The sequence below is a fragment of the Aquarana catesbeiana genome, linkage group LG01, assembly GCF_042186555.1.
Source record: "Aquarana catesbeiana isolate 2022-GZ linkage group LG01, ASM4218655v1, whole genome shotgun sequence".
In the NCBI taxonomy this organism is placed as follows: Eukaryota; Metazoa; Chordata; class Amphibia; order Anura; family Ranidae; genus Aquarana; species Aquarana catesbeiana.
This window is the reverse complement of record NC_133324.1, coordinates 89291449-89305068: the sequence shown is the minus strand read 5'-3', so window position 1 is coordinate 89305068 and position 13620 is coordinate 89291449. Positions and strand designations below refer to the sequence as shown.

General features: G+C 40.4%; 1 protein-coding gene across 3 annotated transcripts in view; it reads left to right on the top strand.

Moving 5' to 3' along the window:
• Positions 1-13620, top strand: part of FYB1 (FYN binding protein 1) — a 213102-nt gene that overhangs the window by 178738 nt on the left and 20744 nt on the right. For 2 of the 3 annotated variants that reach the window (XM_073621568.1, XM_073621577.1), the window contains exons 9-12: positions 1479-1620; positions 2843-2859; positions 5168-5231; positions 6828-6956. In XM_073621568.1, the coding sequence (XP_073477669.1) occupies positions 1479-1620; positions 2843-2859; positions 5168-5231; positions 6828-6956 (352 nt within the window). The remainder of the gene's footprint in view (positions 1-1478; positions 1621-2842; positions 2860-5167; positions 5232-6827; positions 6957-13620) is intronic. The other variant, XM_073621587.1, reaches the window with a different exon arrangement.

Here is a 13620-nt window from a genome sequence, read left to right as displayed (position 1 = left end):
CTCCTCCTTCCCCTGCTCTCAGGCCAGTAGGAGAGCGCAGCGCGCTTCGCACATACACAGCCGAGTTCCCTTACCGGCAATGGCAGCGGCAGCACTTGACAGCTGATAGAAAATAGGCTGCGGTGCCGACATCGCTGGACTCCAGGAAAGGTAAATGTCTTAATATTAAAAGTTACAGGGTACAGTATGTGTAGCTGCTGACTTTTAATTTTTTTTTGGGGGGGGGGAGGAACTCCGCTATAATCCTATAGAAAATGTATGGAAGGAGCTGAAACTTCGAGTTGCCAAGTGACAGCCAAGAAACCTTAAGGATTTAGAGAAGATCTGTAAAGAAGAGTGGACCAAAATTCCTCCTGAGATGTTTGCAAACCTGGTCACCAACTACAAGAAACGTCTGACCTCTGTGCTTGCCAACAAGGGTTTCTCCACCAAGTACTAAGTCACGTTTTGCTTGGGGATACTTATTTTACTCACTGAACTGCAACTCAGTTTATAACATTTGTACCATGTGTTTTTTCTGGATTTGTGGTTGATGTTCTGTCTCTATTATTTAAAACATACCTATGATAAAAATTATAGACCTTTCATTTCTTTGTAAGTGGGCAAACCTACAAAATCTGCAGGGGATCAAATAATAATTTTCCCCACTGTAAATCCGCCCTAGCGTTAGAATGTATGTATAGTAATTTCAATGGTTTAGATAAACATAAAAAAAAAATCAGCGTGATATAAATAAATTATCCATATGTGCTAAAACTTTTGCAACCTTGTTTCTGTTTTTGGGTTGTAATTACATAAGTACATTGGAGTAGCCACAGTTGTTGATTACATACATTAATCAGTGCTAGACAAGGGTTGTGCTTCACTACTCCTTATCACAAGGTGAGTCTGTGACTTGGCCAGCTCATTAACAAGAAAAGTGATTGCACTGAGCCACTAAGAGCTCCCTCTAGTGGCTAATCTACAAATCTCAAAAGTTTACAAAAATGTTTTTCTTATTTCCTAGATCATTTTCTTGTATTTCTTATATATAATATGCCTATTCACTGAAGTCTTTACCTAATTCACTATTGTATTGACTAGTTTATGTAAATTGTTTTCTTTTCATTTGGCTCTTTCCTTCTCTTACTGTTATTATAACTTCCCTAAAGTAACATATAATCTCCAAGTACCCAATTCCAAGCAACCAATCAGACATCATATTTTTACTAGTGTGTTGTTGAAACAAGATATTTACAAGTACAAGATATTTGGTCTAAAGTCTAAAGGAGAGTGTGTGGGGGGGGGATTCTTTGATGACCTAGAATTGTACCTAAGCTTCAAACTCCTCTGTGTAATAATGCATATGCAAACTGTACCAGAGCAAAGATTTGAACATCATCATTGCCACATACTGCTGAACAATTGGTATACGGTAGTCTAATTCAGTAATGGCACATATAGTGATTTTGCTTTTACGATGTTATTTATGTTCTTAGATGGTTACATCAAAACGACGATGGTGAATGTTGACTATGACTCTCTAAGGAGAAGAAAAACAGTAATTATGACCACTCCCGTGAAACACGATTCAGACCAGGAAATTTATGACGATGTTGGAGAGGATGAGGCCAGCAACAAGTAAGAACCACAATTGGATCCAATAACCAAACCCAAAACTCTGCTCTTTGTTATTTCATTGGATATTTTGTGCTGACGGAGTCTCAGGTGTATGATTATAAATAATAATAATTAATTATTGATATGTAAGTAGAACTCCAGGCACAAATCCCAGGGTATAAGTTGTAGGTCTCACGTACATGCAAACATCCTCCATCCAAAAAAAAAAAAAAAATCAAAACCTTGGTAATGATACTAACACACCTGATGGGTAGAGAAATGTAGCCTTAAAGGAAACTCATAAGGTTTGGTGTGAATTTCGTTTCTTTTTACATTTATATTTTTGAGCTGATTTCCTGTTTGGGTGAGTTGAAGAGTGTGGCACACTCAAAACTGTTGCTGAATGCTGAACAGTGAGCTAAGTCTGAACTGCATTGTACTTGTTGGAATGAGGCACAAGCTTGTCTTCCTCAGGGTTATGAGGACCTGGCCTAGGCCCTGAGGAAGACAAGCTTGTGCCTCATTGAAACGTCATTACATGTACTTCATCTTTTTGTTGAGGACCATGGCTCATTTTCTCTCATATATTATAGTTCCCTGAAACTTGGTCCATCACTTATAACAGAACTGCTAAGAATAGGGTGACTTGTGGGGCTTTGACTTCTGATCTTGTTAGTGTGATACTAAAGCTAGCCATATATTTTTGAATTTTACAGGACTGAACTAGAAAAATCTGTAAATTCCTCCATCCAAACTAAACATGTGTGGATAGAAGAATCTACACTGCCGGCTATGGTATTCAGACAACCACAGCACCCACAGCTGTCTGAATACCTAAACAGTGGTTGCATCTGATAGGATGCAGTCACTGTTTGGCTGATAATTTGAATTCCACCTGGCTCCTTGATTTTTAAATTGAGTTATGTGGAGCTGAGTGGTGCCAACAGGGCTACTTACGGTTTGATGTTCAGCTGATTCAGCAGTAATCAAGCTTTTGGCTAGCTAGACAATTTCGGTAGGAGGGAAGTGGCAAACAAAAATTGGCCTAAGGGGCCGAAAGTATAAGCTCGGCCCTGGGGCCTACTGTAGAAAATAAAGCCATAAGTGTTTGCATTTTTTCATGTTTAAGTCTACATATGCATTCCAGCACACACAGCACTGAATGCTGCTAATTACTGAATAAGGTGTATGTCTAAGAATAACAGTACAGCTTACTTACCTTATTGTCTCTCTTAATTCACAGGTCTGCCGGGAACTCCTGTAAGTATCATATGCTTGTATGAAAAGGCCAGTCAATTATACCACTTATAACACATCTTCAGCTATACGACCATAGTTACATACCTCCCAACTTTTTGAGATGGGAATGAGGGACACCTATTGGCAAAAGTATGCAGCATAGGACACACCCCTTGCCACGCCCCCTTAAAAGAGAATTGTACAAAAAGATAAAAAGTGTATTTTATATACATCTATATAGATCAGACCAAAATGAGGGACAAATGAGGAGGAATGAGGGACAGAGGGACATTGTTCCAAATCAGGGACAGTCCCTCGAAATCAGGGACAGTTGGAAGCTATGTAGTTACATAGTAGATGAGGTTGAAAAAAGTCACAAGTCCATCAAGTCCAACCTATGTGTGTGATTATATGTCAGTATTACATTTTATATCCCTGTATGTTGTGGTCGTTCATAATGGTACAATGCAAACTGAACTGATATGCTATGATACCATACACAGCTTACAGTTCCACCATAAGGGTTCATCTATATGGACACTCCATGGGAGGTTTTGACATCTACTAAATAGCCTTCAAAAACAGAGCTCAGTATCCTAATCGGTGGGACTGGCTTTGCCTTACACCAAGTTGAGTCATGCCAAGCCATAAGAGTACATGCTTCTCCTTCCATGGTGTTTGCAGTGAGTGCTGGATACTTTTCTATACCTATACAAGCACTAAATCAAAATACATTTAACATCTCTTCAATTTGGGATTGCTTGTGTTATGGTCACCTTTATCCTAATCATTTTAATGGAAACCTGTCATGACAGACATATAAGGGCCATCATTGATAATCTCCTCCTTCAAATGTTCTCTGTATGGGTCAAATTGCATTCATGAAGCACCATAAGTGCTAGCCAGCTGCAGTCTGAGAATGTTAAATTCTAATTTTAAAACTCTATTAAACCCAAAAATATATCATATGTATTTATACATTATTATTTGTACTTATATAGCACAATCAATTTACACAGTGCTTTTCATCTATACTATACATTCACATCAGTCCCTTCCCTCAAGGAGCTTACAATGTAAGGTCCCTAAGTCACATTCATACACATACACATACTAGGGCCAACACGCACAGGAGCCAATTAACCTATCAGCATGCCTTTGGAGTGCGGGGTGAAACGAACACAGTGAGAACATGCAAACTCCATGCAGGTAGTGCCATGGTAGGGATTTGAACCAACAAGCCTAGTGCTGCTAGCCAGTAGTGCTGACTACCTAGCCTTTGTGCTGCCCAACAATATTACAGCTTACCGTTCCTCAAATGTGGTGACCATGTAATCTTCACCTGGTGATCCGGCCACTAAGTCTGTTGTCTTTTGTAGGTAACACTACCCTCTTCCTAGACTGACAATGCTGCAGCCTGATAAAAAAAAAAAAGAAAAACTAAGGCCCCTTTCACACTGTCGGACCGTTCAGATCCGCCTATCAGTTTTGACGGCGGACCAGAACGGGCGCTCCATGCTAGTTTATGGAGAGACGGATGTCAGTGGTGACATGTCTGCTGACATCTGACACGGTCCGATCTGCTAAAAGCAGACGGATGCCCCTACGTTTGCATCCGTCCCTGGCGGATCGGGTGAGATCTGATGAAAACGGACATGCTGTCCATTTTCGTCCGATCTCTCCATAGGAAGCAGCGGCGCTCAACAGGCCCCTCCCCGCTCAGTAAGCAGAGAGGGGACCTGTCATCCGCCGGCTCAGCGGAGATCAACTGACAGATCTCCCGCTGAGCTGGCGGACAGAGGCAGACTCCGAGGCAGCGGATCCGCCTCGTGGGAATGATGCCTAATGCAATCACTTCATCTAAAAGCTGATAAGCTGCTGTATAATCAATTTTTGTACTTGGGACTAGATATGAGCTTTGGGAGACCACTGGACTAAGTTCTGTAGGTATTTGCTAATGCTTAGTAAATACTTGCTGAATCTTATGAAATAATTGCCTTTAGCTTAGTATTTGCAATCTAATATTAAAAAAAATGCTGATGTAGTGACTTGTAGTGGCTTCCTTAAAGCCTATGAGAGTGGAAACTTTGGTAGATAGACTGGGAAGGTTTGCAGTGGTTAGCCAAAGCAAAAAAGAGATACTCTAGATGGACAGGTAGAACTTGCGAATGGAGCTAACAACTCATTTCAGAGATTTACAAGAGGTTATCTGGATAATAAAAGTAATAGCATCTTGTTGTGTCTGGGGCTTTTACTATACATTTATACTAGCCGACAAGTTTGCTTTAAATGAAATTAGCAGTTAATGCTGGATATTTTGTTTGCCTAGTCTTCCCACCTCCACCGAGTAATGATGACATCTATGATGGAGTTGATGACGATCCTCATGACAGGTATGTATTCTGCATAGATTAGTAAACAAAATAATGAATACACTACTATCACTGTGTAAATGCCGGTAATTCAGCACAAGATATTTTTTTTCTTGTTATTTGCTGCTATTGCAACCAGCAAGTTGTATTATGAAATACCAAAATTCACCATTTCTAATATGGCCCATGTTCATCTTTGCATCTACTAAATGCTGACTTCTCGTATTGCTTGGCATTCCAACCAAAATATGTCTTGAAACTCTATTCCCTGCTCAAACTTGCCAAGGGTGGTCACTTCTCCTGCTGCATTCTCTGTAATATTAAGACCTCATTCACACCTCGCGATTCGCATTGAACGTTTTTTTTGGCCAGTTTTTTTTTTTTTTGCACAACGCGCTCTATGATTTCAATGGACTGCCCTATGCAGGACAAACATGGCAAAGTAGCTCATGGCGCATTTTTCCACATTCCGATCTGCACAGTTATTACCGTGTGTTTAGCCGTGTTTGTTGCACATTTTGGCATGTAGCAAAACTTGTGTTTGCGTCCCACATTTGGGGTTCCATTAACAATCACATTTTTCACAGGTTCCTGGGAGCATACACGGAAATGCGAGTTTCTGTGAGCATTACGGGAATGCGCAAATGTGAACGGAGCCTAAAGGCGAACTCTGGGAAAATATTAAATACACCATTCATTCATTCTAAATAGTTTGCACTTCAGTCCATCCAGCCCTGACTTTTACACAGTCCGATAAAACAGCACAGTCAGACTGGTGACCTGATTTTATCTATTGCAATTTTAAAAATGCCATTCGGTCACCTCCATGTCCCCAGCCTGTGTTTGAATAGTGAAGGAGCAGCCATCTCTATGCTTTCCCTTTTTGTTGGATGTTTCTTGTTAGAATATGTCCACTGCAACAAACCTGATGGTCCTTAGTCCTCCAGTAATTATGCGGTCCATCCTGTGCTACCAGAAAGACAGCAAAGCCAGGTTGGTTGTCTGCATTTCCTACAGTTGGGAAGTACAGTTAGGTCACCCCCTCTGTCTGGTTTGTACTTGAACAGTTATAGAGCAGCCGTACAATGATGGGCTTAACACTCTGCTCACTCTGCTCTCCCCTTCACTCAGCATGTTCCTTATCAGTAGAGTATATAATGCAACACACCTGATCAGCCTCTAATGCTACCCCTCCCTCTCATGGCCTAAATTCTACTGTAGGGAACATCACAGTAGGCTGATATGAAATTAAATTCAGGTACTTACACTAGTCAAATTCAAAACTGCATGTAAATGTATTCATGTATTATTTGTAGTGAATACATTACTGTACTGTTTTTTTTTGCTTGTTTGTTTCTGTTTATTTTTTTATCTTTTTTGGACTTCAGCTTTGAATATTATAATAAATGCAGCCGGAAAAGTGAAACTCTCTATATTAGGGCAGGTAAGCAGAACCCAGAAAAATAGGCCTTTCCATCCACATCCCCATGAGATTTTAGAAGTAGAAAGTGATTCTATCACTTTAAAAAATGACTCTGTCAGTTGGTGTTCTGTTGTTGATTTGTCCCTTGAAATGTGAATGTCTGAACTGAACGGTGCACTCTACACACTGCAAAGCTCTGTACCGCAGGAGGAAGAGAAGAGCGGCACGTGGTCCTGGTTTAAGAAGCGGAAGGGGACCCAACAAAAACAGAAACATGTCTCCGAAAAAACAGAGTCTGAAGAGGGCGAAGACGAGTTTTCTTTGTAAGATAAAGCCTTAAAATTGGTGGCACCTCTGCTTACAGCAATCGGGCTGTACTAATTCACTGATATAACTGTGCTATTGTTCCCAATCAAATAGCTGCCATTAATCATTTGCTTCTCTGTCAAAGATTAACCAAATTCACCTGATCTGTGTTCGATTCACTGTTAAACTGTAAGCTATCAGAGAAACCAAATGCTGTTACAATGAAGGGAATTTACAGTAAGAAGATAAGGAAAAACATGTTTGAAAGGCGGGCAAGGGTGTAAGAAAAAAAAAATATATATATATATATATATATATATATATATATATATATATATATATACAGTATCTCACAAAGGTGAGGACGCCCCTCACATTTTTGTAAATATTGTAATGATATCTTTTCATCTGACAACACTGAAGAAATGACACTTTGCTACAATGTAAAGTAATGAGTGTACAGCTTGTATAACAGTGTAAATTTGCTGTCCGCTCAAAATAACTCAACACACAGCCATTAATGTCTAAACCACTGGCAACAAAAGTGAGTACACCCCTAAGTGAAAATGTCCAAATTGGGCCCAAAGTGTCAATATTTTGTGTGGCCACCATTATTTTCCAGCACTGCCTTAACCCTCTTGGGCATGGAGATCACCAGAGTTTCACAGGTTGCCACTGGAGTCCTCTTCCACTCCTCCATGACGACATCACGGAGCTGGTGGGTGTAAGAGAACTTGTGCTCCTCCACCTTCCGTTTAGGATGTCCCACAGATGCTCAATAGGGTTTAGGTCTGGAGACATGCTTGGCCAGTCCATCACCTTTGCAAAAACAGAGAAAGAGGGCCGATAACATTACCAAATTAGCACAGGTGAAGATGAGTGTCTGATAGACTTATCTGTTGCCTACTCAAATAAAACACCTGTAGACATCGTCAGCCCTGATTGTGAACAATGATAGTATCAACAATCGTGGGGTGGTTGTCCTCTGAACTAAAACTAAACATCAAAAAACGGAAGAGAAATCCAAAAGCAGTTCTTCAACAAGGACAGAATGATGTTACTAATTAATTATCTTTATTGATTAACCCAAAATAGAAAATAGAATATATATATATACAATATGGATACAAAAGATTACTCCCACCTCCAACAAATAATTAAAATAAGACTGACGTCTTAGATGGGACATGGGTGGCCACCATACCTGATACACACAACTCAATCACTCGTCACACACACACATGCCGACATATGTCTTAGACCGGGTCATATATGGAAGAGATCATCCAAAATGCTCAAATGTAGCTATAATAGCCTAAAGATCCATGGGCTTGCTTTCAAGACACTTGTCTGCATAATCCTTGTGCTTATAGCTTGACGAGAGTTCCATTAATGGGATCATTAATAATGTATTAGCTCAAAGCCAGCTGTATGTAGAGCGGTACGTGTAGTTGTGGGGATCAGTGGCCTATAACTTAATGGGTCAGAGTCCCACAGGGAAACCAAATGTCACTAACTCTAATTTGTGTGACTCCTGAGTGTTGGAGTACACAGGCAGTTTACCGTTAGACGTCTTGTGCTGATAGACTCATAATCCTCCAATGTCCCGTATGGCCACGATATCCTCTCTTAGATGGTATCCGCACTAGAGACCCATGCGCTCTTGTCTATATTGATTCGTTCCGATTGGAACATACGTTTCCAATCGGAACGGTAGTAACATTGGCCAGTCCATCACCCTTACCCTCAGGTTATTTATCAAGGCAGTGGTCATCTTGGAGGTGTGTTTGGGGTCGTTATCATGTTGGAATACTGCCCTGCAGTCCAGTCCCCGAAGGGAGGGGATCATGCTTTGCTTCAATATGTCACAGTAGATGTTAGCATTCATGGTTCCCTCAATGAACTGTAGCTCCTCAGTGCCAGCAGCACTCATGCAGCCCCATACCATGACACTCCCACCACCATGCTTGACTGTAGGCAAGACACACTTGTCTTTGTACTCCTCACCTGGTTGCCGCCACACACGCTCAACACCATCTGAACCAAATAAGTTTATGTGGGTCTCAGTTTCTGTACTACTCAGACAGTGTTGTGTTCGCGGCTAGCTGTGTGGGCGGAACAGCTGTGATGTGGGGCGGGCCGCAAGAGGTGATGTCATCTCTCTTCTCGCAGAGCTCCTGCCGAACCTCTGAAAGTGCAGCCTTCACGGCCCGGCTGCAAACAGGCTACAGCCCGGCAGTGGGCCACGGCACGGGGGTTGTAGACCCCTGCCCTAAGACTTCAAAATTATTTCAAGGATTCCTCTGGAGTAGAAGGTTGAGAAAGGCTGCTCTAGAGTGTCATATGAATTACTGCTCTGAATCACCTGGGCAGCAGCTGACATCACACTCCAGATGGCGGCACCCAGCAGCACCTCATAACTTTTGAATGTCTACAAAACGGAGGATTTTACTGGTAAACAACATGCATAAAATATGTTAAATGCGCACATAATTTTATTGGAATATTTTTGGAATATTTTTCTAATTAAAGGTCTAGGGATGTGTTCTCTTTAAATATACTTATACTTAGTCCTACTGAAAAGCATGTAGCTACACTGAATACTGGCATCCAATCTCTCTACCTGTTGAGTCAATAGTGTGAAAGGAGACATGTAAGATTAAGCTGTGTATTTTACTTCTCATTTACAGCTTCCTGGTATTTTCAGTGAAAGTTATTTTTAACATTAAAGGATAGATAGATAGATAGATAGATAGATAGATAGATAGATAGATAGATAGATAGATAGATAGATAGATAGATAGATAAATAGATAGATAGATAATAGATATCTATATTGTGGGGAAGGTCATTTTCTGTTCCAGCATGACTGTGCCCACGTGTACAAAGCTCCATAAAGACATGGTCTGATGAGTTTGGTGTGGAGGAACCCAAGTCGCCTCCACCAAATAATGACCTCATTACCACTAAACACCTTTGGGATTAGTTGGTACCCAATTAGGTTGAATTATTAAAACTAGAGACTGCAAAATCTTGTGCAGCTCTGCATAGAAACCAATCAGCTTTTTTTTTTGTCAAAGCTTAATTGAACAAGCTGAAGTTGGAAGCATATTGGCTACCATGCACAGCTGTACCAGAGTTTGCACTTTCCAGTTTTAGTAAATCAACCCCAAAATGTGAACTAGGTCTTTTCAAGTAACATCAGTTCCCGACTTCACAAATGATCCTTTGGCTGAATGGACAAAATTTCCCACCAACACGCTCCAAAATCTTGTGGAAAGGTTTCTCAGAAGAGTAAAGGCTGTTATAACTGCAAAGGGAGGGCCATGGTATTGGAATGGGATGTCCAACAATACACAGTATAGGGAAGATGGTCTGGTGTTCACATTTGGCCATGTATATTGACATAGTTCTGAAATATTATCATGAATCATTATTATTTAAGCGGCATCGGGCATACCCCTGAGCGTGCTAAAAGATGTAGTTCTCCTTTTTAGTTAGAGAATTTCCAGATTGAAAATCTTTTCATCTTTGAAAAAACTGCCAATTGGTTGTCGTTTGAATACCTTCGACATAAAAATATCACAGTATCTTCACCTCTATGCCAATATAAACACCAGGGATGTCAGCCTCAACAGCTCGGGTTCCTATAATCACTGTCTTCATCCGGGGGGGGGGGGTGGCTTCCCCCCACCCCCCCCTCATTAAATGGCCCGGCAGGAGGGATTCCCGTATCAACCCTGTCTGTGTTGATGAGGGAACTGAGCGAAATTGTTTGCTGCAACCTGTGGCCTGCCAAAAGCTTTGGCTGAAACGTGTTAGCACTCTGCTGGGTTTGTTTGGATGTCCCAGTTCTCTTATCTTTTAAAAAATAGGTACTTTAGAGGATTGTTATTGGACTCCAGGTCTCTTCAGCAGTGAAGCGAGTAGGATCCTACCATGAAGTTCGCTAAAAACCTTGCAATGTTTATTGAATTTATACAGGGGGTTGCTTCAGGTTTTAAACAAATCTCAACTTTTAGTTTTTACATGTGACCTCCAGCAATTTTCTATTGATATCTTATTATTAGGCCCATAATCAGTAACAGCACTTATTTCTTATCTGTTCTAATATTCACTTACTGTCACACATTTCTGTGATTGCACTAACTGTGGTGTGTCTATATATATATTATTGTAAATCATGCCTCTTCTCCTGAAATATTTGATTTTACCATTCTACGATATTTATGTGATTTTATTTTTATTACTGTTCTAATATAAATAATCTAAATAACTTATATATAGAATCAGAGTGGTAAGTATAAATATGATTTATGTGGATTTTAGAAGCTGCTTATTCCAAATGATGTCACAGCATTATATTTGGCCTTTTTCAGGCTGGAGGGTGCTGGTTCCAGCATTACTAATACCTATGTTTAAAGTGTGGGAATAAAGAAAAGAGGTCACACCAGCCTTGTGCATTATCCTTCAGTAAATTTATTTGTAAGATATTCGTTTTGTAAAAGCCTTCAAATGGTGGCAGTCAATCTAGGTACGACAGTCTCCAGATGGTGAAGGAGAGAACTTAAGGACCACTGCTGGCTGACATGTTTCGAAGGGATACCTTCTTCCTCAGAGCCTAGAGGACTTAACAAATACAGAAAAATAAATATATGTAACTATAGTCTACAGTAGATCAGCTCTAATAAACAAAATTAAGTAAAAACAGTAAAATAGTTAAAACATATAAGGGTCCTTGCACTCGGGTGACTTAGCTCATTCAATGTTAAGGCTGGAATCTTTCCTAAAAAAACCCAAAAAGGGGTAGGCGCAAGCCCCTAGTGCATTACCCGAGTAAAAATATATTTATTGAAATGGAAGGAAGTCAATAAAATGCATACTCACAAAAGTACCAGCGTGTACAGCATGTAAATGGAAAGATAACAGGTAGAAAGTGCAAGTGCTTCTAAAACCTTACATGGAGCATGCTGACGCGTTTCAGGGGTGTACCACCTTAAGAGCTGTGCTGACCTACCTTTTGATTTAGACCTACCTTATGTTAAGATCAATGACAGTAGAAAGGTTGCTGGGAAGGCCCTACCAAAGTGTTGCTGTAGCATGAACTGTAGTTACACCCCTGGTTACATATATATATATATATATATATATATATATATATATATATATATATATATACACAGTGCTGTGAAAAAGTATTTGCCCCCTTCCTGATCATCCAAAATTTTTTAAAACTACACAAAGATAACCTGAGTAAATCCAAGATGCAGTTTTTAAATTATTATTTCATCTATTAAGGAAAAAAGCTGTTCAAACCTGCCTGGCCCTATGTGAAAAAGTAATTGCCCCCTCCCATGCTGAATCATGCATGAACTGTGATTAACCACAATTTTTGGAAATCTGAGTTAAATTTCACTTGCCAGACCCAGGCCTGATTACTGCCAGACCTGTTGATTAAAAAAAATCACTTAAATAGAAGCTGTCTGACAAAGTGAAGCACGCTAACAGGTCACAAAAAGCCACACATCATGCCACAATCTAAAGAAATTCAAGAACAGATGAGAAACGAAGTCATTGACGTGTATCAGTCTGGAAAGGGTTACAAAGCCATTTCTAAAGCTTTGGGACGCCAGTGAACCAAGGTGAGAGGCATTATCCACAAATGGAGAAAACTTGGAACAGTGGTAAACCTTACCGGGAGTGGCTGGCCAACCAAAATGCACAGCTCCAAGAGCACAATGACGACTCATCCAGGAGGTCATAAAAGAACCCAGAACAACATCTAAAGAACTGCAGGCCTCACTCGCCTCAGGTAAGATCGGTGTTCATGATTTAACAATAAGAAAGAGACTGGGCAAAAATGGCATCCATGGGAGAGTTCCAAGGCCAAAGCCACTGCTGACCAAAAAGAACACAAAGGCTCATCTCACATTTACCAAAAAACATCTTAAATATCCCCAAGACGTTTAGGCAAATATTCCGTGGACTGATGAGAGAAAAATTGAACTTTTTGGAAGGTGTGCGTCCCGTTTCTTCTGACATATAATTAATACAGCATTTCATAACAAGAACATCATACCAACAGTCAGACATGGTGGTGGTAGCATGATGGTCTGGGGCTGCTTTGCAGCTTCAGGACCTGGACGACTTACCATAATTGATGGAAACATGAATTTAGAGCTCTACCAGAAAATCCTAAAGGAGAGTGTCCAGCCATCAGTTTGTAACCTCAAGCTCAAGTGCACTTGGGTTATGCAGCAGGACAATGATCCGAAACACAACAGCAAGTCCACCTCCAAATGGATCAAACAGAGCAAAATGTAGGTTTTGGAGTGGCCTAGTCAAAGCCCGGACTTAAATCCAATTGAGATGCTGTATGACCTTACACAGGCCGTTCATGCTGGAAAACCCTCCAATGTGGCTGAATTAAAACAATTCTGCAAAGAAAAGTGCACCAAAATTGCTCCACAGCAATGTGAAAGACTCATTGCCAGTTATCGCAAACGCTTGATTGCAGTTGTTGCCGCCAAGGGTGGCACAACCAGTTATTAGGTTTAGGGGGCAATTACTTTTTCACATAAAGCCAGGCAGGTTTGGACAGCTTTTTTGCCTTAATAAATGAAACCATCAATTAAAAACTGCATTTTGTATTTACTCGGGTTATCTTTGTGTAATAATAAA